At 39.9% G+C, this 27,138-nt stretch overlaps 1 protein-coding gene across 6 annotated transcripts in view; it reads right to left on the bottom strand.

Annotated features, from left to right (window-relative positions):
* Window positions 1–27,138, bottom strand: part of LOC127422604 (zinc finger protein 501-like) — a 105,822-nt gene that overhangs the window by 37,642 nt on the left and 41,042 nt on the right. For 3 of the 6 annotated variants that reach the window (XM_051666320.1, XM_051666318.1, XM_051666321.1), the window contains exons 2-3: window positions 5,332–5,589; window positions 1,198–4,170 (exon numbers count right to left, since the gene is read on the bottom strand). The exons of 1 other annotated variant lie outside the window; for it this stretch is intronic. In XM_051666320.1, coding sequence (XP_051522280.1) covers window positions 3,155–4,170; window positions 5,332–5,425 — 1,110 coding nt within the window. In that variant the 5' untranslated portion in view covers window positions 5,426–5,589 and the 3' untranslated portion in view covers window positions 1,198–3,154. Of the gene's footprint in view, window positions 1–1,197; window positions 4,171–5,331; window positions 5,590–16,930; window positions 17,009–27,138 lie in introns of those variants that run through there. 2 more of the 6 variants (XM_051666319.1, XR_007894199.1) reach the window with 2 other exon arrangements.

Genomic DNA, 27,138 nt, shown 5'->3' with positions numbered 1-27,138 from the left:
TTAATCTTGCCATCAATTTTCACAAGATTCCCTGTGCCTTTAGAGCTCACACACCCCCAAATCATCAGTGAGCCACCACCATGCTTCACAGTAGGGATGGTATTCTTTTCACTATAGGCCTTGTTGACCCCTCTCCAAACATAGCGCTTATGGTTGTGACCATAAAGCTCTATTTTGGTCACGTCACTCCAAATTACAGTGTGCCAGAAGCTGTGAGGCATGTCAAGGTGTTGTCGGGCATATTGTAACCGTGCTTTTTTGTGGCATTGGCGCAGTAAAGGCTTCTTTCTGGGAACTCGACCATGCAGCTCATTTCTGTTCAAGTATCGTCGTATTGTGCTCCTTGAAACAACCACATTGTCTTTTTCCAGAGCAGCCTGTATTTCTCCTGAGGTTACCTGTGGGTTTTGCTTTGTATCCCGAACAATTCTTCTGGCAGTTGTGGCTGAAATCTTTCTTGGTCTACTTGACCTTGGCTTGGTGTCAAGAGATCCCCGAATTTTCCACTTCTTAATAAGTGACTGAACAGTACTGACTGGCATTTTCAAGGCTATGGATATCGTTTTATATCCTTTTCCATATTTATAAAGTTCCATTACCTTGTTACGCAGGTCTTTTGACAGTTCTTTTCTGCTCGCCATGGCTCAGTATCTAGCCTGCTCAGTGCATCCATATGAGAGCTAACAAACTCATTGACAATGACAATTTATACACAGACACTAATTGCTATTTTAAAAGCCACAGGTGTGGGAAATTAACCTTTAATTGCCATTTAACCCTGTGTGTGTCACCTTGTGTGTCTGTAACAAGGCCAAACATTCAAGGGAATGTCAACTTTTGATCAGGGCCATTTGGGTGATTTCTGTTATCATTATGATTTAAAAAGAAGCCAAACAACTATGTGATAATAAATGGCTTCATATGATCACTATCCTTCAATAAAAGACAGTTTTTTTGCATGATCAGGCATATTTTCAAAATCAATGCCAAAATTTCACAATTTCTGCCAGGGTATGCAAACTTTTGACACAACTGTATATATATATACACACACACAGTATATAGCGGATATACACTAATGTTATGTAGAAAGAGCTCCGATGTTATTAGACCTGGTTTGAAATCAGCTTTAGGACACCAAAAGAAACTAATTCAGAATTAATAAATAAGTAAATAACAGCTGAATTTGTAAACATCACACAACTGTTTCATACAAACAATCTTTATTCAGTTTATTTTGCTTATGTGTTTCTTTTTACATGTTTGTTTTGAGAGGTGTATTAACCATTTCAACTCTGGAGCATTTTTGGGCTGCCGCCTGCAATGTTTCACACTTAAATTAAAAAGCTCACCATTTAGACATTCTGTGGACCAATTGTCAAAAATTGGTCAAATGTTTTTCAGAACACAACCCCCACCCCCCCTTAAAAAGACTCCAATTATTCATAAATAATACTGTATATGTTTAAAATCTTATGATGAATATAATTTTTAAATATTTTTTGTTGTTGTCCTAACTTTATAAGCATGTAATTCTGGTTCTGTTCACCCCATCTCCCTCCAAAATCTCCACTAGATGGCAGCAAGAACTAGAAAAAAATACATTTTCCTCTATTACCTTCCGTCACAAAATGACATTCTGAAATGCAGGTGGCGTTCTAACGCATTTTAGCCCTCATATATGTGCTCGTTTATAGACATTCTGACTAGTGATGGGAAGATCGGATAATTTTACTGACTTCAATCTTTGAGTCTCGTTCAGAAAATGAACAAATCTTTATTCATCATTTTGTTCATTTGAGTAGAATTAAATTAAAATGTTACATTTTCAATAGTCAAATCTCCCCCAACATGTCTACTTACGCAAACTTTGATTATAGTCCCAATAAGGAAAAACTGATAATGCAGCCAAGGACAAATTATGAGAAACAGAAATGATTAGTTCACCTCTGGATTCTTCTTGCCCGAGTCGTTCATTCTTTGTCACTTGACAGCCGTATGAGCATAGCATATATGGCTGTCACGTGACAAAAGAACAAATGACTTGGACCAGATGACTCGAGAGGTTAACTAATCATTTCTGTTTCCTATGTGAGCAATGCATAGCGTATATGGCTTTCATGTGACAAAAGAACGAACGACTCAGACCAAAAGAGTTGAAAGGTGAACTAATCATTTATGTTTTCACGTAACAAATGAACGGAGGTTGCGCAATGCACATGCGCGGCCAACACAAAATGAACGAATCACTCTCTGAGACTACTCGTTCTTCTGAGTCACATAAAAGATTCTTTCAAAATGAACGAATTGTTCATGAACGACACATCACTAATACAGACAAATTTCCTGGTATAACATTTTATCATCAATAGTCGATAATATACATTTCCGATTATTTGCTTAACATGCTTTTCCTGCTGGACCACATATTTTGTTCTGGACATCTAAGACAATACATTATATTATTCACACAAGCAAACTCACAGACAAGTAAAAATGATAAATTTTTTAGAAAACTGCCTAAGGTAAAAGCAGATATAACGTTTTTAGCTATTTAGGGCTTACAGCAGCAGTGATCGGTGCATTAAGGTGTTTTGACGTCTTACAGAAATCATATTTCACTTTGTAATTCTTTTGAAAATCTTTTGAACTGTGGTATTTGGGCAACAAAATAAACTGTAAAGTCACATTCCCGAGAATGAGAGCTTTAATATGATTTGTTTTTTTAAGTGCTATTTGAAAGACTTTTATATTCATATTAATATTTCTAGGTGGCGCTGATTTGCAATGCAAATTTTTTCAGGCCTTGTTTTGTTATTTTATGTAATATAAATGCAGAAGTGATGGTTATCTATGAAAAGTTCATATTCTACGTTTTCAAACAATACCTCATATGCCTGACTTATGTATTCGGAGACTTTAACATTTTAAGTGTAAACAGTTTTTGCGACATAGCACTCCTTCACAGAGTTGCAGAGGTAAATAATGAATTTCGAGCTTTAAATAGCATTCAACTTCAAAAAAGTAGTTTTCTGAACTAATACTCTAACATTTTACAAAATTTCTTGTGGTAAACAAGGGCAACTACACCACTACATACAAAATAACGTTTTAGATCGGACAATCCCTATCTTTAATAAACCTAAATCTCAAATTATTCCTTATGACCTTTGTTACCTGGACAATGCTTTTTTATATGAACCACTAGATGATGTAACTGGGTGAAGCTCCTTCCACATGGAGGACAGTGGTACGGTTTTTCTCCAGTATGAACTCTCTGATGTCTTTTCAATGGTCCTAACTGTGCGAAACTTTTGTCACAATGTGAGCACTTGTACGGTTTCTCTCCTGTATGAACCCTCTCATGTGTTTTCAGGTCTCCTGACACAGCGAAGCACTGGTCACAATGTGTGCACTTGTAAGGTTTTTCTCCAGTATGAATTCTCTGGTGTCTTTTCAAGTGGCCGGTTGTAGAGAAGCCCTTTCCACACTCAGAGCACACATGATCTTTAACACCAGTGTGTGTTTTCTCATGAGCTTTCAAACACTTCAGCCATGAAAAACTCTTTCCACATGAACACAAGTACGGCCTTGCATGAACATTCAGATGTTTTCTTAGAACTGATGCTGAAATAAAACTTTCACCACACTGATCACAGTGAAAAGGCTTTAGACCAGAGTGAGAGAGTAGATGATCTTTGAAATTGGTTAACCATTTAAAACTCTTGCCACACTCAGGGCATTTAAAAGGCCTCTCGCCAGTGTGAGTTCGTGTATGGTTATTAAGACTGTCTTTACGTGCAAAACTCTTTCCACACTGAGTGCATGAGTAAGGTTTCTCTCCGCTGTGAATTCTCAAGTGCATCTCAAGGGTGTGTTTATTTGTGAAACTCTTTCCACACTGAGTACATGTAAAAGGTTTCTCTCCAGTGTGAATTCTTAAGTGTGTTTTAAGGTGTTCTTTACGTGTAAAACTCTTTTCACACTGAGAGCAGGTGAAAGAGTTTTTGTCCTCTGTTGTTTGAGTTTTGTTTTGTGAGAAATTATTTTCAGTCTCTGCATAACTAAAAAAGGATTTTTCTCCACTTAAGAAATGATGAGGCTTCTGATACTGATGTTCCTCCACCACTTCATTCAGTTCTTGGCTTTCTTCTTTCACTTTTATGATGTCTAAAAAATGAACATATTAAATCATTACAAATCAAATCAGGAGAGAATGTGAAACAGACGTCAAGTATCAATTTGTGTGGTGATTCTAAAAAGGTAAATAACTGGGGCCTGTTTCACCAGCTATACGTATTTTACAACTTAGCCTAGTTGTGGCATAAATGGGCACTAAGTCACAATTTACGCACTACTAAATATTTGAGCACTGCATCATTAAACTTGGGTAGGACGTAACCCTACGTATAAACTAAATATTTACGGAAGCCTCTGACCAGGAGTAACGGATGGAATGAAAAAGCAGACTGATATTTTATGACATCACTGAGCTCATGTTTTGCATGACAGACTATAATCCTTTTGACATACATTATGATGTTGGCATTTACACTCGTTTACATTTACGAGAAAGGAAAAAAACTTTTAAGTGGCTCTTCATCATGAAACAGATCTAACAATGCAGTTTTTAGGATGCATTGCCCAGTGTCAAGTTTCAACATATACAAAATATAGAAGATATTAAAATGAATAAATGTCTATTTTTCCAGCCTGTTGTATTAGTATTTATTTATTACCCCTTATTTATTTTAGATACGGTTCCTATTTATTGTTATTTACACAGAGCAAATATACTATTAATCAAATGTAGCTACTTTTATTATGTATCATATCTTAATGGGGATTTAATTTATTACAGCTGACAGTTACGTGAGCAAACAAGGTGTGAACATTAACCATAACGAGATAAAACTGAAATTCATGGCTTTTTAACACTTCTGTGCACATATTTGAAGGCTGTTTATTGGATCAATACAGGTAAACGTCATATTATGTGACTACGCATTACTTTACGGAGAGCTTCCAACCTACTAGTTAAGTCTTGCCTTAAGAACAGGTGGTGCAACCAAATTAAGCACTGACTTAGTTACAAACTAACTAGTAGTTACTAAGCCCTTAGTGTGAACTTGACGTCCCAACTTACGTGAGAACTTAAGCACAGCTGGTGCCCCTACCCTGATGTACGAACTTATGCCCATTTAGATGCATTGTTTTATGTTATTTGTATATTTTCTAACTTCAACTTCAAAATCTGGTGAACTGCATGAAGTTTTGTAACATTAATGTTCCTCAGCAGTAAATAATGAAGGATCAAGAATGGACACCAACCTATTTGTTCCTCAGTATCTTCATGTTTTATGTTGTATGGCTCTAGATAACGCATGTCTTCTTTCTCCTCTTTAACAAACTCCATCTTTTCCATAGTATATCACACAGACTTCAGTTGTTACACCTGGAGATCTTCCTGCTGGTCTGAAGAACTTCTTCTCTTGTAGGATGATGGAATATTTACAGTATTTATTGATGAATTGTTGTGGGAGTGGCTTCAATGCTGTGATGTTTGGAGGCCCAAAGAACCAGATTTGCCTAAATGGAAAATAAATAGGTTACTGAATTTTTTTTATATACCAATTAATACATTTGAAGATTAATTTAATATTCTTTTTTTTCTTCAGATTAACACTTTTTATTGGTTCACACACTTAAACAGAAAAGCAAAACATTTATTCATAGAATCAACAATAACCCCCATTATTCCCTTTCCCCCTCCCAATCCCCAACCCCACCTTGACCCTCAAAAATATCCCTGTGGTCACAACTTGAGTTACACAAAAAATAATAATAATAATAATAATAATAATAATTATTACATAAATATATATATATATATATATATATATATATATATATATATATATATATATATATATATATAAAATAATCACACACATTTAAAATTGCACATCTCTCTCCACAGCCCCTGCCCAAGAGCCCTCCAAAAAGGCCAAATAGCCTTTTTTTATTAAACGAATCTAAGTTGCCTAGCCTCCTACATGACATCTCCTCAAATGCCGCTACCCTGCCCATCTCTGTTCACCGCTCTTGAAATAATGGCACTCCAGCCAACTTCCATCCCCTAAGAATGATCTGTCTACCTATCATAACACTGGCTAGGACCCAATTTTTCATGCATTTATCCCCAATATTAATGACCGCCCCATTGCCTAAAATACAGAGTTTGGGGCAAAATGAAATTTGAGTGGCCAATCCGTCACACATAAAAACTCTGAACCCTCAACCAAAATTCTTGGATCTTAACACACCATCAAATGTCCCCATCTTCTGATTGGCATCGCCAGCAGGTGGGTGTGTCTTTAAGACCAAGCCTATACAATCTAGAGGGGGTCCAATAGAATCGATGTAAAATCTTAAATTGCATTAGGCACACCCCTGCATCTCTAGATGTAGACTTGACGTTTTTTAGAATCCTAGCCCACACTCTCTTCTCCAATACCAAGTTTAAATCTTTCTCCCATAATCTCTTGAGAGAAGTTGAAGCTCCATCCCCCAGACTCTGAGTTAGCAGAGAGTAATACACTGATGCCTCATGACTTTTTCCCAAAAGCAGTAATCACCAATCCCAGAGTATCTGCCGCTTTAGGGGGGTGTATGCTACTCCAAAAAATAGTACAGATCAGGTGGCGCAGCTGTACATACCTAAAGAATTGAGACCTGAGAATCACAAAATGTTGAACCATATTTTCAAAGGACCTCAACACTCCACTCTCATATAGGTCAACGAGCGTATTAACCTCCCTCACAATTCACTCTGACCAGCAGAAAGGGGACTTATTAATACATAATTTTGAATTCATCCATATGCTCGAAGCAACATTTAAATAAATGTCAGAATTAAACACTCTGGACACGTACCGAGTGCAAATGCGAGATAACGGGGTGTAACTTAACTTCTCCGGTTAGTCTGATAGAAAGTCAAAATAGGGGCAAGAACTTCCTGTTCAATACAAAACCAGGGAGGGGCTCTCTCAGGTGGAAGCGACCAATGAGCCAAATGTCTGAGACCGAATGCATAACAATAAAACAAAACCTTGGGTAGGCCTAGACCACCATTAACAATCGGCCTATGTAACTTATTGAAGTGTAATCTGGGACTTATACCATTCCAAATGAAAGACTTCGCTATGCTATCAAACTGCTTGAAATAAGAGAGGGGGACATCTATGGGGAGAGACTGTAGCAGGTAGTTGAATTTTGGAATACAGTTAATTTTAATAACATTAATCTTCCCAATCATAGATAAATGTAAATAAGCTCACCTGCTCACATCGCTCGAAAACCTTTTTATTAAAGGGTCAAAATTAACTAACTAAATCACACAAATTTGCTGGGAATAAAATACCCAAATACTTAATGCCCTGTTTGGGCTACTGGAAGGCACCCGGCTGAAAAGCCATTACTGGGCAGTACGCTGTCAGAGCCAAAGCAAAAGCTTATGCGCCATGCCTCCCGCCACCATCCCTAGAAAATCATCCTCCTTTCTTATCGCAGCTGCCAATAAGTGGGAAAGAAGGCAACCCTGCCGGGTGCCCCTAACCAGAGTAAAATAATCTGAAATTACTCCATTTGTTTGTACTGCCTCTACCGGGTGTCTATAAAGTAACTTAATCCATCCAATAAAAGTATTCCCAAACCCGTATATTTCCAAAATCCCATTCTACCATATCAAATGCCTTTTCAGTGTCAAGTGAGATGGCAGCTACCAGAGTCTGATCATTCACCACTGACCACATGACACTGATGAAATGCCTAATGTTATCAGAAGAGCTACGGCCCCGAATAAACCCCACCTGATCTATATGTATAAGAGATGTCATAACTTTACTCAATCTGTTAGCTAAAATTTTTGACAGTCTTTTAACATCTAGCTGGATCAGGGAAATTGGTCGGTAACTCTTACACTCGCTTGGATCTTTGTCCTTTTTAAGAATCAGACTGATCCGGGCTTGTGTCATGGTTGCCGGAAGCTGTCCATTCTTTAATGATTCCTTATAAACTTCCAATTGTACAGAATCACAAATTGATTCAGACCATTTTGCAAGTCCATTTGGCCAATTCACTGAAAAGAACTGACTTAAAAGAAATATTCATTCGCAAATTGGGCATTGCTAGTTCTTTTAAACAGCCAACAGAAATGTGGGACACATTTCATTATTGGAAGAAATATTCAGAAAGTAAATATTTCTCAGGTCAGCCAGAGCAATCATTGTACGCACAGTGTGTATGGCCGTACAGCTGCAGACACCACTGATACTGAGGACCAGTTGGTCTCCATATAGACATTGATTTCAGTCTTTAGCATTTGTTGGAATTTTGCAAAAGGGATACATTAAAGTGCCAACTATATGATTTATTTTTCTCCGTTTGTGGCAACACCTCTAAACACACCAGGGCATGATCTGAGACTAAAATGTTTCCAATTGAGCAATCAACAACAGATGAAACGAGGGACTGTAAAATCTATTCTACAGTAAATCTTATGGACTGATGCAAAAAAATTTATAGTCCCTCCTAGATGGGTTCAAAAGTCTCCAAATATCTGTAAGACCAAGATATTTACACATCCTGTGAAGCGTCAATGTTTCTCTAGGGGGCTTGCACACTTTTGCTTCACTATGATCAAGGACTGAGTCCATCTAAAGATTAAAGTCTCCTCCCAATATTATATCATGAGGGGTGCCAGCGGCTTGCAACATCCCTTCAAGATCTATAAAAAAGCCTGATCATCAACGTTAGGTGCAGAAATATTAGCCAAAATAAGACTTTGTCCCTGAATTTCAGCTAAAACAATAATGAATCTTCCTAATTTATCTTTACTCTGTTTGAGACATTTGAATTGTAAATGTTTACTTATCAGCATAATGACTCCCCTGCTCTTACTCATGCCAGCACTATAATAAAAATGCCCACCCCATATTTTCCCCAATTTTTCAGCTTCCTGCGGAGAAAGGTGCGTTTCTTGAAGAAACACTATATCATATTTCTTACACTTAAGAACAGAAAGAGCCTTCCTTCTTTTTTATGAGGTGCCCCAACCCATTAACAGAGACAATCCACTCATTAACATTTGACATTTTGACATATAAGAAAAAATTGATTGTGTGTCAAAGACAAGATTATAAAGACCACATTCCAACATGTTCAGTGAGCTGGAATGTTCCACTCGGCTGTAATGTGAGTACAACAATATGACTTACTCCATTGACTTTAAGGACATCGCTTGCTGTGGGCATGTGAATGTTTTACGGCCATCCTTAGCATCTATTCTCAATTTAGCCAAGAATATAATTGCAAAAGCAACCTTCCATTGATGTAAACATTTCTTGCATGCCTTGAATCAATCACGTTGCTCTCTTGTCAAGTTTGCAAAGTCTGGGAACAAGAAAATGCTGTGGTTCTTCCAAGAAAGGCTTCTGTGAAAGATTCCACAACACTAGGGGAGGAGGACACAGGGAAGCAGGTTTTCCAGACTCAGGTAAGGCTTTTAATAGCCACTTCAGTTCTTTACAACTTCCACAGACTCAACAGTTTCAGAGGCACGTAGACAGTCAAACTCATTTAGCTCCACAACATAAACTCATTAGCTTCACAACTCATTAGCTTCACTTGCATCATAGGCTTCCTTGTGCCAGACTCTCTCTGCCTCTGCTGGTGGCGTGGCCACTTATATACCGCTCTCCCCATGCTTACTGGAAATAGAGACAGGTGTTAGACATAATCTAGCTCAGGTGTAAGCAGCCTTACCGGTTTCCCTCACTCCGGACGGACGGTCGACCACGCCCCCGCTGCCACATATCCCCACCGCCCAACTCAGACCGGGGAGCTATCCGGCCTGTCTACTACCCCCCCCCCCATTTCTGGAAAGGAAGTCGACGACAGCCATCTGCGCCCCCGGTCTGTGGACCACCTTGAATTTAAAAGGATGGATAGCCAGATACCACCGGGTGATCCGCACGTTGGCATCCTTCATGCGGTGGAGCCATTGGAGTGGGCCGTGATCCAAGCAGAGGGTGAAGGCCCGCCCCAGCAGGTAGAAACGGAGAGTGAGGATCGCCCACTTGATGGCCAGACATTCTTTTTCCACGGTGCTGTACTTTATTTGTCTGATGTACAGCACCGGGCGCTCCTCCCCCTCCATCACCTGCGAGAGTACGGCCCCAGCCCTCTGTCTGACGTGTCCGTCTGCAATACGAAAGGGAGAGTGAAATTAGGTGCATGTAAAAGCAGCCCGCCGCAAAGTGCGGCTTTAATCTGCGTAAACGCCTGTTGACACTGCTCCGTCCACTGGACCGGGTCTGGAGCTCCCTTTTTAGTGGGAACAGTCAGCGGGCTGGTGACGTCCGAATAATTAGGCACAAACCTCCTATAATAGCCAGCCAGCCCCAGGAACTGTCTCACCCCCTTTTTGGTATTGGGTCTCGGGCAGGTCGCAATCACTGCAGCCTTGTCAATTTGGGGATGCACCTGGCCGTGGCCCAAGTGGAACCCCAGATACCGTACCTCCACCTGCCCAACCGCGCACTTCTTGGGGTTTGCTGTGAGCCCCGCCCATCACAGCGATCTCAGAACTGCCCTCAGATGCTGCATATGCCGCTGCCAATCATTACTGTAAATGATGATGTAATCTAAATTGGCAGCAGCATACACCGAATGCGGTCTGAGGATTTGGTCCATGAGGCGCTGAAACGTGGCCGTAGCCCCAAACAAACCGAACGGAAGCGTCACAAATTGGTGTAATCCAAACGGTGAGGAGAATGCTGTTTTCTCACGGGAAATTGGTGTCAAGGGGATCTGCCAATAACCCTTTGTCAAATCCAATGCCGAATAAGATCGAGCAGTGCCCAACCGATCGAGCAACTCATCAACACAAGGCATTGGGTATGCGTCACATTTAGACACCGCGTTGATTTTTCTATAATCCACACAGAACCGTACAGACCCATCGCTCTTAGGAACTAGAACAACCGGGCTGGACCAATCGGTGTGGGATTCCTCTATTACCCCCATATTGAGCATCACATCCAATTCATCACAAACTATTTTCTTTTTGTGCTCGGGCAATCGGTAGGATGGCTACGTACCACCACCCCCGGCTCGGTCTCGATGTGGTGCTGGATAAGGTTCGTACGACCTGGTAGAGGGGAAAACACATCTGCAAATTTCTGTTGCAATTTGGCAACCTCTGCATCTTGATACGGTGAGAGGTGGTCTCCGCAAGCGACCGGGGTGATATGATTAGGTCTTGTATTCACCTCCGGCCCGTGCTCCGCCCTCTCTGTAACTACTGTAGCCAATGTTACAGGGACCGCCTTCCTCCATAATTTCAGAAGGTTGAGGTGATATATTTGACGTGCGCCCCCTCTATCGGTTCGCTTTACCTCATAATCCCCCACTCGTTGTGTGACCTCAAAGGCTCCTTGCCACTTGGCAAGTAATTTGGAGCCCGATTTGGGGAGCAATACGAGTACCTTATCTCCCGGTGCAAACTCCCGCAGCCGAGTTCCCCTGTCGTTCTTGAGCTTGGAGCAAATTCACCTGTGTTAGTTGCCCCAAAGTGTGGAGTTTTGCTCTAAGATCAAGAACGTGCTGAATTTCACTTTTACTGGTTGAAGGTCCCTCCACCCAGGCGTTGCGTATGACATCAAGCACGCCGTGTGGGTGCCGCCCATACAGTAGCTCGAATGGGGAAAACCCAGTGGAGGCTTGCATGACTTCTCGTACTGCGAATAACAGGGGATCGAGCCATTTGTCCCAATTTCTAGCATCCTCGTGCATGAACTTACGAATCGTGTTTTTGAGGGTTTTATTAAATCGCTCCACCAGGCCATCTGTTTGTGGATGGTAAATGCTGGTGCGAATTGACTTAATGCCCAATAATTCATAAAGCTTGCTTAGTGTCTGTGACATAAAGGTTGTGCCCCAAGCAGGGAATGTTGGTGGGACTGGTGTAGGCCGGCGAGGGACTGGAGGATCTCTGCCAACTGCGAGGACTCCATGGGGCGTACTTCCTCCAACTTCAACACTAGGGAAGGAGAACACAGGGAAGCGGGTTTTCCAGACTCAGGTAAGGCTTTTAATCGCAACTTCAATGCTTTACAACTTCCACAAACTCAACAGTTTCAGAGGCATGTAGACGGTCAAACACATTTAGCTTCACAACATAAACTCATTAGCTTCACAAGCATCATAGGCTTCCTTGTGCCAGACTCTCTCTGCCTCTGCTGGTGGCGTGGCCGTTTATATGCCACTCTCTCCGTGCTCACTGGAATTAGAGACATGTGTTAGACATAATCTAGCTCAGGTGTAAGCACCCTTACCACTTTCCCTCACTCCGGACGGACGCTCGACCACGCCCCCGCTGCCACACCTTCCTTTACTCCTCGCCTCGCATAACACAAGATCTTTACCGGATAATCTCAGAAATTTGGCCTGACATGTCGAGCAGACTCAGAAAGAGCACATTCACGAATTCAATCATATCCTGTCCCTCCACTCCCTCCGGGACTCCCACGATATGGACGTTATTCTGCTGGCTACGATTTTCAATGTCTTCCGACTTCTCCCAGACACGCTCCAAATCCACCTTGATTTCAAATGGATTAGCAGATAATTCCCTCTCCGATGACTCCAGGTAATCGATCCGTTTCTCGACATCCCCCACTCTTGTAATCATATCAGTAAACTTCGCCTCCATGAATGAATGAATGTTACATTTATATAGCGCTTTTTTTGACATTACAGTCAAAGCACTTTGCATACTGAACAGGGGAATCTCCTAACCCACCATCACAACTTGGGATGCACCGATCCGATACCTGGATCAGCATCGGTTCCGATACTGACATTTTTAAACGGATCGGGTATCAGTCCGACGAGCCCGATCCAAATCCGATACTGTGTGTTGGTCAAACGACTACCATCATGATCGATCGACATATCACAGCAAGATCCTCCACGTCAGCAACAACCTTTGTCAGCATTGCAGACATGTTCAGCATCTCCTGCCTCATTTCCAGCACCTCTCCGGACAAATCGACTCCTAGGCCTGCGGCCTGCTCGGGTGTGTCAGCTTGAGCACGTAGGTGTCTTTTAATGTCTCCAGAGGCCGAGGATTTTGAATTCTTTGACATACTGTCCTCCTAGAACAGTTATGGAACAGAGTGTATTGAATCTCACCGGTTTATGTGATAAAAAGTATTAAAACTAGCAAAGTGTACAGAGCTCACCATTCACATGTCCAATCCTCGCATGGCATTACGTGACTCCCTTAATTTAATATTCTGAAAATATATTTATTTATATGATGTTTGCTTATTTTTCTTTATTTTTTTCTCACAGTTATCACTCTCTTTTGTCTGTCTTGTCTTATCTCATTATTTTATTATTTCTCCTTTAACAAGTGTACATTTCGTCATCGATAGTATCTCTGAGACTCCAGACCTTTCTACTATGTCAAACATACCTATGTTTTCATTTTTGCCTGCAAGTATCATAAGACTGTTGTGAGTTATCTGTTCATCTTGTCTATACCCTGTCTGGATATTACTTACCTGCTGTTTGCCACTCTGCTCAACTGGATTTACTCACAATGTTTACATCACTGTTTCAATCATCTGTTCAATAAACCCTGCTACTGAGTTCATATCTCTGCCTCCGTGAGTCTCTCCGTGACACCTTTAACTTTTAAACCCTCACGCTTTTATTTTGACATTCTGAACTCTCCAGGAAGTCCTGTATGTGTCTGTTTGTAGGCAAGTTCACAGTAGTTTAATTCGCTTCTTATTCAAATTCTGGTAAAAAAAACAAAACAAACAAAAAAAAAAAACACCTCCAGTGCCATTCTAAATGCATATTAAAAGTGAACCGAACTATTGAGCATCTACATCTGAGATGTTGTTCGTGAGTAGCGCTTAAATATTGCACACCGCGTGAAGGCTAAAAATAGCCACGAGTGTGTGTGTAAACAGAGCAGCGCCATTCAATAAAGCGCTGGAGCTGCACGTGCATTTTATATATTTACTTATAAAACACAGCCTTTTGTGATTCACAGAGCTATTGCACATCTTCAAGTGGCTTTGAATAAAATGCACGAGTCATATGCACTACTTTAATTGTGTACTTTAATTTATGTCATTTTTTTAGCTTGACAGTAACGAACATGACTAACACACAGTATCGGATTTGGAACGGGCTCGTCGGAGCCGATGCCGATCCAGGTATCAGATCAGTGCATCCCAAATTGTGATAGTGGGTGAGTAGATTCCCCTGTTCAGTATGCAAAGTGCTTTGAGTGTAATGTCAAAAAAAGCGCTATATAAATGTAACATTCATTCATTCATTCGTTCGTACCGTGAGCTCCAAGGTTGTTCAGGGGGAGACATTAATTTTACATTATTTGTCTTTAAACTCTGTCATTTATATTATTGAAATAAAGCAATACAATTTAAAGACTTTTGCTAAATCATTATGCATGTCATAAAATATCGATATATCGATTACAGATTGGCACGTAATTTTATTGATATATTTTTGAGGCACTGATATATTAAAAATAGCTGACATTTAAATTAGAAGCCTAACTTGCATACTTTTCAAATTCACTTATTTGGGCTTCTGTTGAATGTCTGGCGTAACAGCGTTGGGAAATTTGGGATTGCAAATTTAAGTGTCACTATAAGATCAGGCAGTCCATGGTCTTTCACATCACATCACATGAACAAACTACAGTAATATACAATCTAGCATTCAGGGTGAGAACAGATATATGATGCCTGTTTTTTAGTTCATCCTTGATAAGAATCAAACTGTGCGTGAATATTGAACTGTCTCAATTTCTCGAGACCAGGTTGGCATCAAGTCGTTTGGTGATACTATTTATCTAAATTAGGCATGCTGGAGCTCACAAGGCCTCAAGCCATTTGGTTATAATTAGGAGGATCCAGGTATCGGATTGGCGCATCCCTAGTGTGGGCTATATGAAAGATGCATATACACAAAATACCATCCACAGATGGCTATAGTAAATAATCTTTTGAATTTAATGGAAAACTATGTGAGTTCTGCTCGGTAGGTGCTGCAGATTTTTGAGTGTGTGTGTTTACATACCTTCATGGAATATAATTGTTTAGAATTTTAGAATGCACCAAGTCGTCTGTCCGGTGTACGACCCCCTTTGATTTACCCTGCCGCTCATGCTTTACCAAAGTTGTGTTGAAAAATATGTTTGAAAACACAGACTATTGTGCAACGGGGAGTCCTGTTTATATTTATATCTTAAAAAATCCATATATATATATATATATATATATATATATATATATATATATATATATATATATCTCGATAATCATCTGGAAAATCTTCCAATTATCAATGCATGAAAAAGGCATCGATCCCAAGCCTAAAAAAAATAATTGCAGTCATCATCTTCATGTCAACACGCCCCTTCCATTTTCACAACGCTGTAACTCGGGTATCATCTAGAATTCTGAGCTATACTAAATACAACTTCACTCAGTCATTCATTTGCTCTGAACTCGTAATTACGATATTTCCGACGCAAGTTGAAGGCCGCAAGTGATACGAGAAGTAGGAAAGATGATTCGAAATACCCAGATGACCGGTCTGATTTCACTTTATCCCCCACATGTGCTGTCATTATTAAGAAATATCAGACCGCTGGATGGCGCGATTGACCAATCAGAATCGAGAATTCCAGAGAGCAGTGTTACAAGTGAACATATTTGTTTGCTGTCAGAAATACAGAATATATATACATCAGTATCATGATTAATGACAATAAGACCTGCTGCACTTGTGTTGGATGTAATCTGATTAAAAATTAATTAGTGTAATCTAATGACTTTTTTTTAGAAGTGTAACACATTACAATTTAAACTATTGCAGATTACAGTTAATGTACAGTTAAACTTTTAATTACTTAAGTACATTACTTGAGTTATACATATTTCTATTAATTCCAACATTCTAATATTATTTGTTTAGAATACATTTAAAACATTAATTTTGTTCATATGTAAATCTGTTTGTGTTTATGTGACCAGTGAATGCACAACAATGAACAAAGCTTTCTATGAAAAGTGTTTTAGACAGTGACTTAAAGTGATTAGTAGTGTGATTAATTTTCCCATGAAATAATCAGTAAAGCTCTTTATAAGATGTCTATCAGACGTTAATTATATTGCGATGCTTTCCATACAACACGCTCTTAAAAAGACATCTCAGAGATGTAAGTGTGCTATCTGGGTTGAAGACTATCATTTTATTTTCTTTCCTTTAAAATGAACTGTATTAAATCAAGTAAACCAAGCACGCAAATGACGAATTTTGAGTTCCAAAAAAAATCACATTAAATCCGACCTGTCTGTTTATACGAATAAAGGCACATTGGGAAAAAATCAGATATGTATCAGATTTATTCCCACATATTTAAGTGTCACAGATCGGATTTGAAAATGTCAGATTCAAAACATTTGTGTCTGTTCACATTTCATACAATTAACAGATCTGTATCACATGTGAGTGATAAAATCAGGTTTGGACCACATTCAGCTGCAGTGTGAACATAATCTCACATTTACACAAATTTCGATTAAATGACATATGTGGAAACAAAACAAAAATACCAACGCCAAAAGTACAATAAATTTAATAAAATGGAAGACAAATTCCGACAGTAAATAAATACTATTTTTGTTCCCCAAAACTATTAAAACAGTTAATAATTAAGAGTTGAATAGGACATCGAACAACCTCTATTCAGATCATTTTAGCCCCATTCTGACTGAATTCATCATTAGATGTAAGTTAAAAGTGTGTATTTGTTTACCTTTTGTAGTATTTGTTCTCTCTCTTCTTCGGATTGTTTTTTGCGCTCGCACTCAAACTGCTGCCGCAAACGCGCACTCCACTGTCGTGAACACAATGAACTTGTCATCCTCAAGGGGGCGCTGTATGGCTAAAGTAGAATTCTACATTGAGTTGCATTTCAATCCACAGCTGCTTGTCTTATGAGGGATATTTGTACACTACACTGATTGAATGTATTAATTCCAGGGACTGTAATCTAGAGTCAAAGCAAGATATTTAATTTCAATAACACTTTTAATTTCAAAATATTTAAACAATTAAAAGTTATTTTGTTCATATATATATATAACAGAATCAGAATGAGCTTTATTGACAAGTATGCTTACACATACAAGGAATTTGTCTTGGTAACAGAAGCTTCCAGTGCACAAACAATACAACAACAAGACAGAGATAACAAAAAATTTGAATAAAAATAAAAAGCGAATTGAAAATATAAGTATATATAGAAATACACAATAAGACAATATATATATATATGTATGTATATGTATGTACAAATACAAATCTGTTATTTACAGATATAAATAGACTAAACTGTGTATTGCACATAGTTACTGCTCAATGTGGCAATTTAACTGTTCTTGAGATGGATAGCCAGAGGGAAAAACTGTTCCTGTGCCTGATGGTTCTGGTGTTCAGAGCTCTGTAGCGCCGGCCAGAAGGCAACAGTTCAAAAAGGTAGTGGGCTGGGTGAGTGGGGTCCAGAGGATTCTTCCAGCCTTTTTCCTCACTCTGGAAGTGTATAGTTCTTGAAAGGGGGGCAGGGGGCAACCAATAATCCGCTCAACAGTCCAAACTGTCCATTATAGTCTTCTGATGTCCGATTTTGTAGCTGAACCAAACCAGACAGTTACTGAAGTGCAGAGGACAGACTCAATGACTGCTGAGTAGAACTGTAACAGCAGCGCCTGTGGCAGGTTGAACTTCTTCAACTGTCGAAGGAAGTACAACCTCTGCTGGGCCTTTTTCACAATGGAGTCAATGTGGGTCTCCCCCTTCAGGTCCTGTGAGATGGTAGTGCCCAAGAACCTGAATGACTCCACTGCTGCCACAGTGCTGTTCAGAATGGTGAGCGGGGTCAATTAATATACACTAATGTTATGTAGAAAGAGCTCCGATGTTAATAGACCTAAATAAATTAGTTAATAAATAAGTAACTAACAGTTGAATTTGTAAACAGCACACAACTGTTACATTCAAACAATCTTTATTCAGTTCATTTTAGCTTATGTGTTGATTTTTACATGTTTGTATTGAGAGGTGTATTAACCACTTCAACTCTGGAGCATTTTTGGGCTGCCGCCTGCAATTTTTCACACTCAAATTAAAAAGCTCACCATTTAGATATTCTGTGGACTATTTGCTAAAAATTGGTCTAATTTTTTTCAGAACTGAAAAGTTCACATTCTAAGCTTTCAAACAATACCTCATATGTCTGACTTATGTATTCGGAGACTTTAACATTTGAAGTGTAAACTGTTTTTGTGACATAGCACTCCTTCACAGAGTTAAAGAGGTAAATAATAAATTTCAAGCTTTAAAAATAGCATTCAACTTATTTTGAACTAATACTGTCATTTTTCCAAAATATCTTTTGGTGAACAAGGGCCAACAACACCACTACATGTAATTTATGCAAATGGTCCTAACTGAGCGAAACTTTTGTCACAATGTGAGCACTTGTACGGTTTCTCTCCAGTATGAACCCTCTCATGTGTTTTCAGGTTTCCTGACACAGCAAAGCACTGGTCACAATGTGAGCACTTGTAAGGTTTTTCTCCAGTATGAATTCTCTGGTGTCTTTTCAAGTGGCCAGTTGTAGAGAAGCCCTTTCCACACTCAGAGCACACATGATCTTTAACACCAGTGTGTGTTTTCTCATGAGCTTTCAAACACTTCAGCCATGAAAAACTCTTTCCACATAAACAGAAGTATTGCCTTGCATGAACATTCAGGTGGCTTCTTAGAACTGATGCTGAAATAAAACTTTCACCACACTGATCACAGTGAAATGGCTTTAGACCAGAGTGAGAGAGTAGATGATCTCTGAAATTGGTTAACCATTTAAAATATTTGCCACACTCAGGGCATGTAAAAGGTTTTTCTCTAGCGTGAGTTTGTGTATGGTTATTAAGACTGTCTTTACATGCGTAACTTTTTCCACACTGAGTACATGTGAAAGGTTTCTCTCCAGTGTGAATTCTTAATTGTATTGTAAGGTGTAGTTTACGTGTAAAACTCTTTCCACACTGAGAGCAGGTGAAAGAGTTTTTGTCCTCTGTTGTTTAAGTTTTGTTTTGTGAGAAATTATTTTCAGTCTCTGCACAACAAAAAAAAGGATTTTTCTCCACTTAAGAAATTATGAGGTTTCTGATACTGATGTTCCTCCACCACTTCATTCAGTTCTTGGCTTTCTTCTTTCACTTTTATGATGTTTAAAAATGAACATATTAAATCATTACAAATCAAATCAGGAGAGAATGTGAAACAGACGTCAAGTATCAATTTGTGGTGATTCTAAAAAGGAAAATAATTGATGTACAAAGTTATGTCCATTTAGATGCATTGTTCTGTGTTATTTGTATATTTTCTAACTATAGCTTCAAAATCTGGTGAACTCTGGGGTCCAGAGTGATTTTTCCAGCCTTTTTCCTCACTCTGGAAGTGTATAGTTCTTGAAGGGTGGGGGTGTGTGTGGTGAAGGGGGGGCAACCAATAAACCTCTCAGCAGTCTGAACTGTGCTTTGTAGTCTTCTGATGTCTGATTTCGTAGCTGAACCAAACCAGACAGTTACTGAAGTGCAGAGGACAGACTCAATGACTGCTGAGTAAAACTGTATCAGCAGCGCCTGTGGCAGGTTGAATTTCCTCAGCTGGTGAAGGAAGCACAACCTCTGCTGGGCCTTTTTCACAATGGAGTCAATGTGTGTCTCCCACTTCAGGTCCTATGAGATGGTAGTGCCCAGGAACCTGAATGACTCCACTGCTGCCACAGTGCTGTTTAGAATGGTGAGGGGAGTCAGTGTTGGGGTGTTTCTCCTAAAGTCCACAATGATCTCCACTGTTTTGAGCATGTTCAGCTCAAGGTTGTTTTAACTGCACCAGCCAGTCAGCTGTTCAACCTCCCTTCTGTAAGCAGACTCATCGTCATCTCGGATGAGGCCGATGACAGTGGTGTCGTCTGCAAACTTCAGGAGCTTGACAGAGGGGTCCTTGGCGATGCAGTCATTGGTGTAGAGGGAGAAGAGTAGTGGGGAGAGCACACATCCCTGGGGGGCACCAGTGCTGATTGTACAGGTGCTAGAAGTGAGTTTCCCCTGTCTCACAAGCTGCTGCCTGTCCGTCAGAAAGCTGGTAATCCACTGACAGATAGACATGAGAACAGAGAGTTGGTGTAATTTAATCTGGAGTATAGCTGGGATGATGGTGTTGAAAGCCAAACTGAAGTCCACTAAAAGGATCCTTACATATGTCCCTGGTCTGTCAAGATGTTGCAGGATATGATGCAATCCTATGTAGACTGCATCATCCACAGACCTGTTTGCTCGATAAGCAAATTGAAGGGGATCTAGAAAGGGTCCAGTGATGTTCTTCAGATGGGCCAACACCAGTCTCTCAAATTATTTCATGACCACAGACATCAGGGCGACAGGCCTGTAGTCATTAAGTCCTGTGATTTTGGGTTTCTTTGGGACAGGAATAATGACTGTGCGTTTGAAGCAGCATGGGACTTCACACTGCTCCAGTGATCTTTTGAAGATCTGTGTGAAGATGGGGGTCAGGATCGAAGACACACTGGTAAGACGCCATCTGGGCCTGAAGCCTTCCTCGTCTTTTGTTTCCGAAATATGCGGCTCACATCATCTTCACAGATCTTAAGTCCAGGTTGAGTAGCAGGAGGGGGGAGGATGGGGGTTGCAGGAGGTGTTGGTGTTTGTGTGAAGTGAAGGTCAGAGTGGGTGTGGGGTGTGAGATTTGAGACTTTCAAATCTGCAGTAGAACACATTCAGGTCGTCAGCCAGTTGTTGGTTCCCTACAGGATTGGTCATGCCACTCCACACTGATGCAGGGTTGTTAGCTGAAAACTTGTTTTTCAGCTTCTCAGAGTTCAGCTTGTTCAGTGTGTTCCTGGCCTGATTGTACAAGACTTTATCCCCACCCTTGTAAGCATCCTCTTTGGCCTGAGGAAGCTGCCTGAGCTCTGCTGTAAACCACGGTTTGTCATTGTTGAACTTTAAATAAGTCCTAGTAGGAATGCACATATCCTCACAGAAACTGATATATGATGTAACAGTATCTGTGAGTTCATCCAGGTCTGTGGCTGCAGCCTCAAAAACACTCCAATCAGTGCAGTCAAAGCAGGCTTGTAGTTCCAGCTCTGCTTCGTTGGTCCACATCTTTACAGTCCTTACTACTGGCTTGGTTGATTTTAATTTCTGCCTGTAGGTTGGAAGAAGATGAACCAGACAGTGATCAGAGAGTCCCAAAGCTGCTCTAGGGACAGAGCGATATGCATCCTTTATTGTTGTGTAACAATGATCCAGTATGTTCCTGTCAATGGTTCGGCATGTGATGTGCTGTTTGTATTTGGGCAGTTCACGTGTGAGATTTGCTTTGTTAAAATCCCCAAGAATAATAATAACTGAGTCCAGGTATTGTTGTTCCATGTGTGTGATTTGATCAGCCAGCTGTTGCAGCGCTGTGTTCAAACACACGTTTGGCGCGATATACGCACTCACCAGAATAAACGAGGAAAACTCCCGCGGTGAGTAGAAAGGCTTACAGTTAATAAAGAGCGCTTCCAAATTAGGACAGCACATCCTCTTTAATGTTGTTACATCTGTACACCAACTTTCATTTATATAAAAGCATGTTCCACCACCTCTCGTTTCCCCGTTAACTCCGCGATGCGATCCGCTCTGAACAGCTGGAAGCCCAGCAGATATATGCGCTGTCCGGAATGGCTTCACTCAGCCAGGTTTCTGTGAAGCACAAGGCAGCAGAGGTTGAAAAGTCCTTGTTTTTGTGGGTGAGGAGATGTAGTTCGTCTGTTTTGTTAGGAAGAGAGTGGAGATTCGCTAAGTGAATACTCGGCAGCGCTGTTCGAAATCTGCGCCCACGGAGTTTGACCAGCGCACCGGCTCATCTCCCTCGCCTGCGTCTCTTGAACAGCAGAGCTGCGCCTCCAACTAAAATGTCTAGCAAAACGTCTGAATATTCGAAAACCGAGAAAAGATTGTCTGGTATATGCTGTCGAATGTCCAGCAGTTCATCTCTGTTAAAACTGACTGGAAAAAGATTACCAATTACAGGACAAACAAACAAAAACAACAAAAGAACTGAGGAGTTCCACACCGAGGCAGCCATCCGTGGCGCTATCATGATGAGATTTGTACCCCTAATTAAATACTAACAGGGCATAAGTGCAGTGTGTTTATTTAGAGTCCCACGGACACCAACCTATCACTGGGAGGAAATCAACATTTTTTTTCTTCAGAATTTTCTGACTGACGGACAAGAGTGATTCACTCAGTTATGAAACTCTGAAGTAGTAGTGCAGCCAGCTTTGGCAATGTTTTGTTCCCTTCATCTCAGGGACCGAGGTTACATGTGTTACCGGAGACATTCCATATTGATTCAGTTCTCTCGGCATTGCCGTAAGCACTATGGGGAATGGAATCCCATCATGCCACATTACATGATTAAGTGTAATGTAAAATTAATTTACATTAAGTGTATCTGAATAGTCCCCCATGGCAGATGCCAGATGGACATTGACGCAGTCCGGAATTTATATGAACCATATAGACATACACAGTATGGTTTATTAACCCTCTCACAACATAGTTGGAAAAGTAGGTTTTATTTCTTATGAGAGCCTTAGTTTGGAGATGGACATTCCTTTTGTGCATCCTCCATAACAAATAAAGCTGATCTGACAGCCTAAGCTGACGGGTGTGCTCAACACATGTATGAAATGCCCTAACCGGGCGTAACATATGCATAGATTGTTCTTCATCCGAATTCAACCAATGCCTACTCTGTGTATATAAAACAAGAAAATTAAAGAAAAATGAATATCTAATCTGAATTAAAAGAATCTGCTATCTATATTTTCCTAAACTTGGGGCGCGCCTGTCTGAGTGGAGACATCAAGAGAGATGAGTTTTTCCCATTAAAAGTCTGCAGACTATTATTTGCGCCATCCTTCTGCGGATGTCTCCGATGTCACAAGGACATCCTCACATTCTAATCAAGATACCACTACATTCGGGTGTGATATCAAGCCACTGCTAGATTCTTAATAAAGACCCTAAGTGAGGACTAGAACATAAGCGTGGTCTGTCAGAACTACAATAGCCTCTACTGTCAGCAGTGAGGAATTCACATGTGATAAATGTAAGGAATTAGTCAGGCTGACGGAGAAGGTTAATGAGTTAGAGACACGCATCCGAACGCTAGTGGAGGTCAGTGAGAAAGGAGAAGCCGGTAGATACTGTTTCGGATGTGGGCAGTACAGAGAGCAACACACACACTTTGGTTCTGGTTGTAGAGCCCCCACAGCAGGGCGTTTGGGTGACGTCTCGGCAGGCATACTCACTCAGCAAAGCGACACCACTCTCCCATTCCTGTTAGGGTTTTCAATCGATTCTCCCCACTCAGTGATGCACCCACTGAGAATCATGTTGAAAGAGCCCTTGTTATTGGTGATTCTATTGTAAGGAACGTGGAAACAGAGACTCCAGCCACTATTGTTAAATGCATTTCGTGTGCCAGAGCATCTGCCATCAAATCAAATTTACAAGTGCTGGCTAATGCTAAACGTAGATTTTCTAAAATTGTTATTCATGTCGGCACTAATGATGTCTGGCTTCGCCAGTCGGAAATCACTAGAGATAATGTTAAAGAGGTGTGTCAGTTTGCAAAAATGATGTCAAACGCTGTAATATGCTCTGGACCCCTCCCTGCTCGTCGTGGTGATGAGGTTTATAGTAGATTAGTGTCACTGAATGGCTGGATGTCTGAGTGGTGTCCAGAGAATAGCATAGGATTTATAGACAATTGGAAGAGTTTTTGGGGTAGACTTGATCTGCTAAAGAGACGGACTCCATCCCTCCAGGGAAGGTGCCGCTCTCCTCTCTAGTAATTTGGCTCATAGTCTTAATAATTATAGTATTTGACTAACTGGGGCCCAGGTCAGGAAGCAGACAAACTAGTTAATCCAAACGTCTGCTAGCTGCCTTGAGACGTCACACAGGTCACATAAATTACAACACATAGATACTGTATCACCTAGATATCACATAGAGACTGTGTCTGTTCCCTGAACTACCAAACACAAAACCCTCACTAAATAATTTAGAAAAAATTTGATTAAGGTCAAACTTGAACAAAACAAACAAATTAAAGATAAACACCATGTAAAGATAGAGCTACTAAACATTAGATCTCTTTCTACCAAAGCACTAATTGTAAATGAAATGATTACAAATCATAGCTTGGATGCACTCTGTTTGACTGAAACCTGGCTTAAACAGGATGAATATATTAGTTTAAATGAATCTACTCCCCCAGGTTATTGTTATAAACATGAGCCTCGTCTGAAGAGTCGAGGAGGAGGTGTTGCTACAATTTTCAGTGAAGTTTTTGGTGTTACTCAGAGGACAGGATATAAATGTAAGTCTTTTGAACTAATAATGCTTAATGTGACACTGTCAGATATAGATATAAATAAAAAACTCTGTCATCTTTTACCCTTGCTACAGTATATAGATCACCCGGGCCATATTCTGATTTCCTTGGTGAATTTGCAAATTTTTTCTCAGATCTTGTAGTTACTGTAGATAGAGCTTTAATTGTTGGTGACTTCAACATTCACATAGATAATGAAAATGACACATTGGTATTAGCATTTATCGATATTCTCAACTCTCTTGGAGTCAGACAAAATGTAACAGGACCAACTCATCACCATAATCATACGCTAGATTGAATACTATCATATGGAGTTGATGTTGATAATACAGAAATTCTGCCGCAGAGCGATGACATCTCGGATCATTACCTCGTCTCTTGTATGCTGCTATCGGCTAATGTTACTCAATCTACACCATGCTATCGTTCAGGTAGAACTATTTTTTTGACCACTAAAGATAGCTTCACTAATAATCTTCCAGATCTATCTCATACACTCAGTAAACCCCAAAGCCTAGAAGAACTTGATGAAATAACAGAAAATATAAATACAGTCATCTCTAGCACTCTTGTTAGTGTTGCCCCCCTTCGATTAAAGAAAATTAAAGAAAAAAGCCCTGCACCATGGTACAATGATCACACTCATGCTCTCAAGAGAGCAGCTCGGAAAATAGAGTGCAAGTGGAAGAATACAAAATTAGTGGTATTTCGCGGTGCATGGAAGGATAGTGTCTGTAGCTACAGACAGGCAATAAAAGTTGCCAGGTCAGGATATTTTAGCAAACTCATAGAAAATAACCACAACAATCCTAGGTGTTTATTCAGTACTGTGGCTAAATTGGTTAGGAATAAAGCATCGACTGAACCAGATATTCCATCACAGCACAATAGTAATGACTTCATGAATTTCTTTACTGATAAAATAATCAGAAATAAAATTGGAATTATGCAATCATCTGTCACAGTACCTCAGAAAACAGTGTCTCATAATTTTCCTCATGTGCAACTTCAATTGGTCATGAAGAGGTAACAAAACTTATCGAAACATCAAAAGCCACAACATGTATGTTAGATCCAATACCAACCAAGCTCTTAAAAGAGATATTCCCAGTAATCTCAGAACCTTTTCTTAATATTATTAACTCCTCGCTATCCTTAGGACACATCCCAAGAAACTTTAAAATGGCAGTTATCAAACCGCTTATTAAGAAGCCACAACTTAATCCTGGAGAACTGGCTAATTATAGACTGATTTCAAATCTCCCGTTTATGTCAAAAATACTAGAAAAAGTAGTATCCTCCCAAATATGTTAATTTCTACAGAGAAATAGTATATATGAACAATTTCAGTCAGGATTTAGGCCTCATCACAGTACAGAGACTGCACTTATCAGAGTTACAAATGACTTGCTCTTATCATCTGACCGCGGCTGCATTTCACTTCTAGTTCTTTTAGATCTTAGTGCTGCATTTGACACAATAGATCATGACATTCTCTTGAATAGGCTAGAGAATTATGTTGGCATTAGTGGACTTGCATTAGCATGGTTTAGGTCCAATTTATCAGACCGCTACCACTTTGTCTATGTAATGAGGAATTGTCAAACCAAACAAAAGTAAAGTATGGAGTGCCACAGGGATCAGTTTTAGGGCTTTTGTTTTTCTCCTTGTATATGCTTCCCCTGAGAGATATTATCAGGAATCGTGGAATAAGTTTCCACTGTTATGCCGACGATACCCAACTTTATATTTCTTCAAAACCTGATAAGATTTCACAATTCTCCAAATTAGCAGAGCGTATCAACGAAATACAAGACTGGATGGCCAGAAATTTCCTTCTACTCAATTCCGACAAAACAGAGGTACTAATTATTGGACCAAAAACCTTTAAAAATAAGCAGCTAAAATATAATTTGACTCTCGATGGATATACTGTTACATCATCTTCAACAGCAAAGAACTTAGGTGTTATATTTGATACCAATCTGTCCTTTGAAAATCAAACTACCAATGTTTGTAGAACAGCATTCTTCCACCTAAGAAATATTGCTGAATTACGACACATGCTCTCTGTTGCTGATGCCGAAAAACTAATTCATGCGTTCACGACCTCAAGATTAGATTATTGTAATGCATTACTGGGAGGATGTCCAACAAGATCAATAAATAAACTTCAATTGGTTCAAAATGCAGCAGCCAGAGTGCTGACTAGAACCAAGAAATATGATCATATTAGCCCCATTTTATCATCGTTACATTGGCTACCTGTTAAATTTCGTATTCATTTTAAAATTCTGTTAACTATGTACAAAGCTTTGAATGGTCTAGCTCCACAGTACTTAAGTGACCTTCTACCAAGCTATATTCCATCACGTTCATTATGATGGCAAAATTCTGGCTTGTTAATAGTTCCTAGAATATCAAAATCCACAAAAGGAGGTAGATTCTTTTCATATTTGGCTCCTAAAC

Source organism: Myxocyprinus asiaticus, chromosome 31 (genome assembly GCF_019703515.2).
Source record: "Myxocyprinus asiaticus isolate MX2 ecotype Aquarium Trade chromosome 31, UBuf_Myxa_2, whole genome shotgun sequence".
NCBI lineage: Eukaryota > Metazoa > Chordata > Actinopteri > Cypriniformes > Catostomidae > Myxocyprinus > Myxocyprinus asiaticus.
The sequence above is the reverse complement of the archived record's forward strand: the minus strand, read 5'-3'. Positions and strand labels throughout refer to the sequence as shown.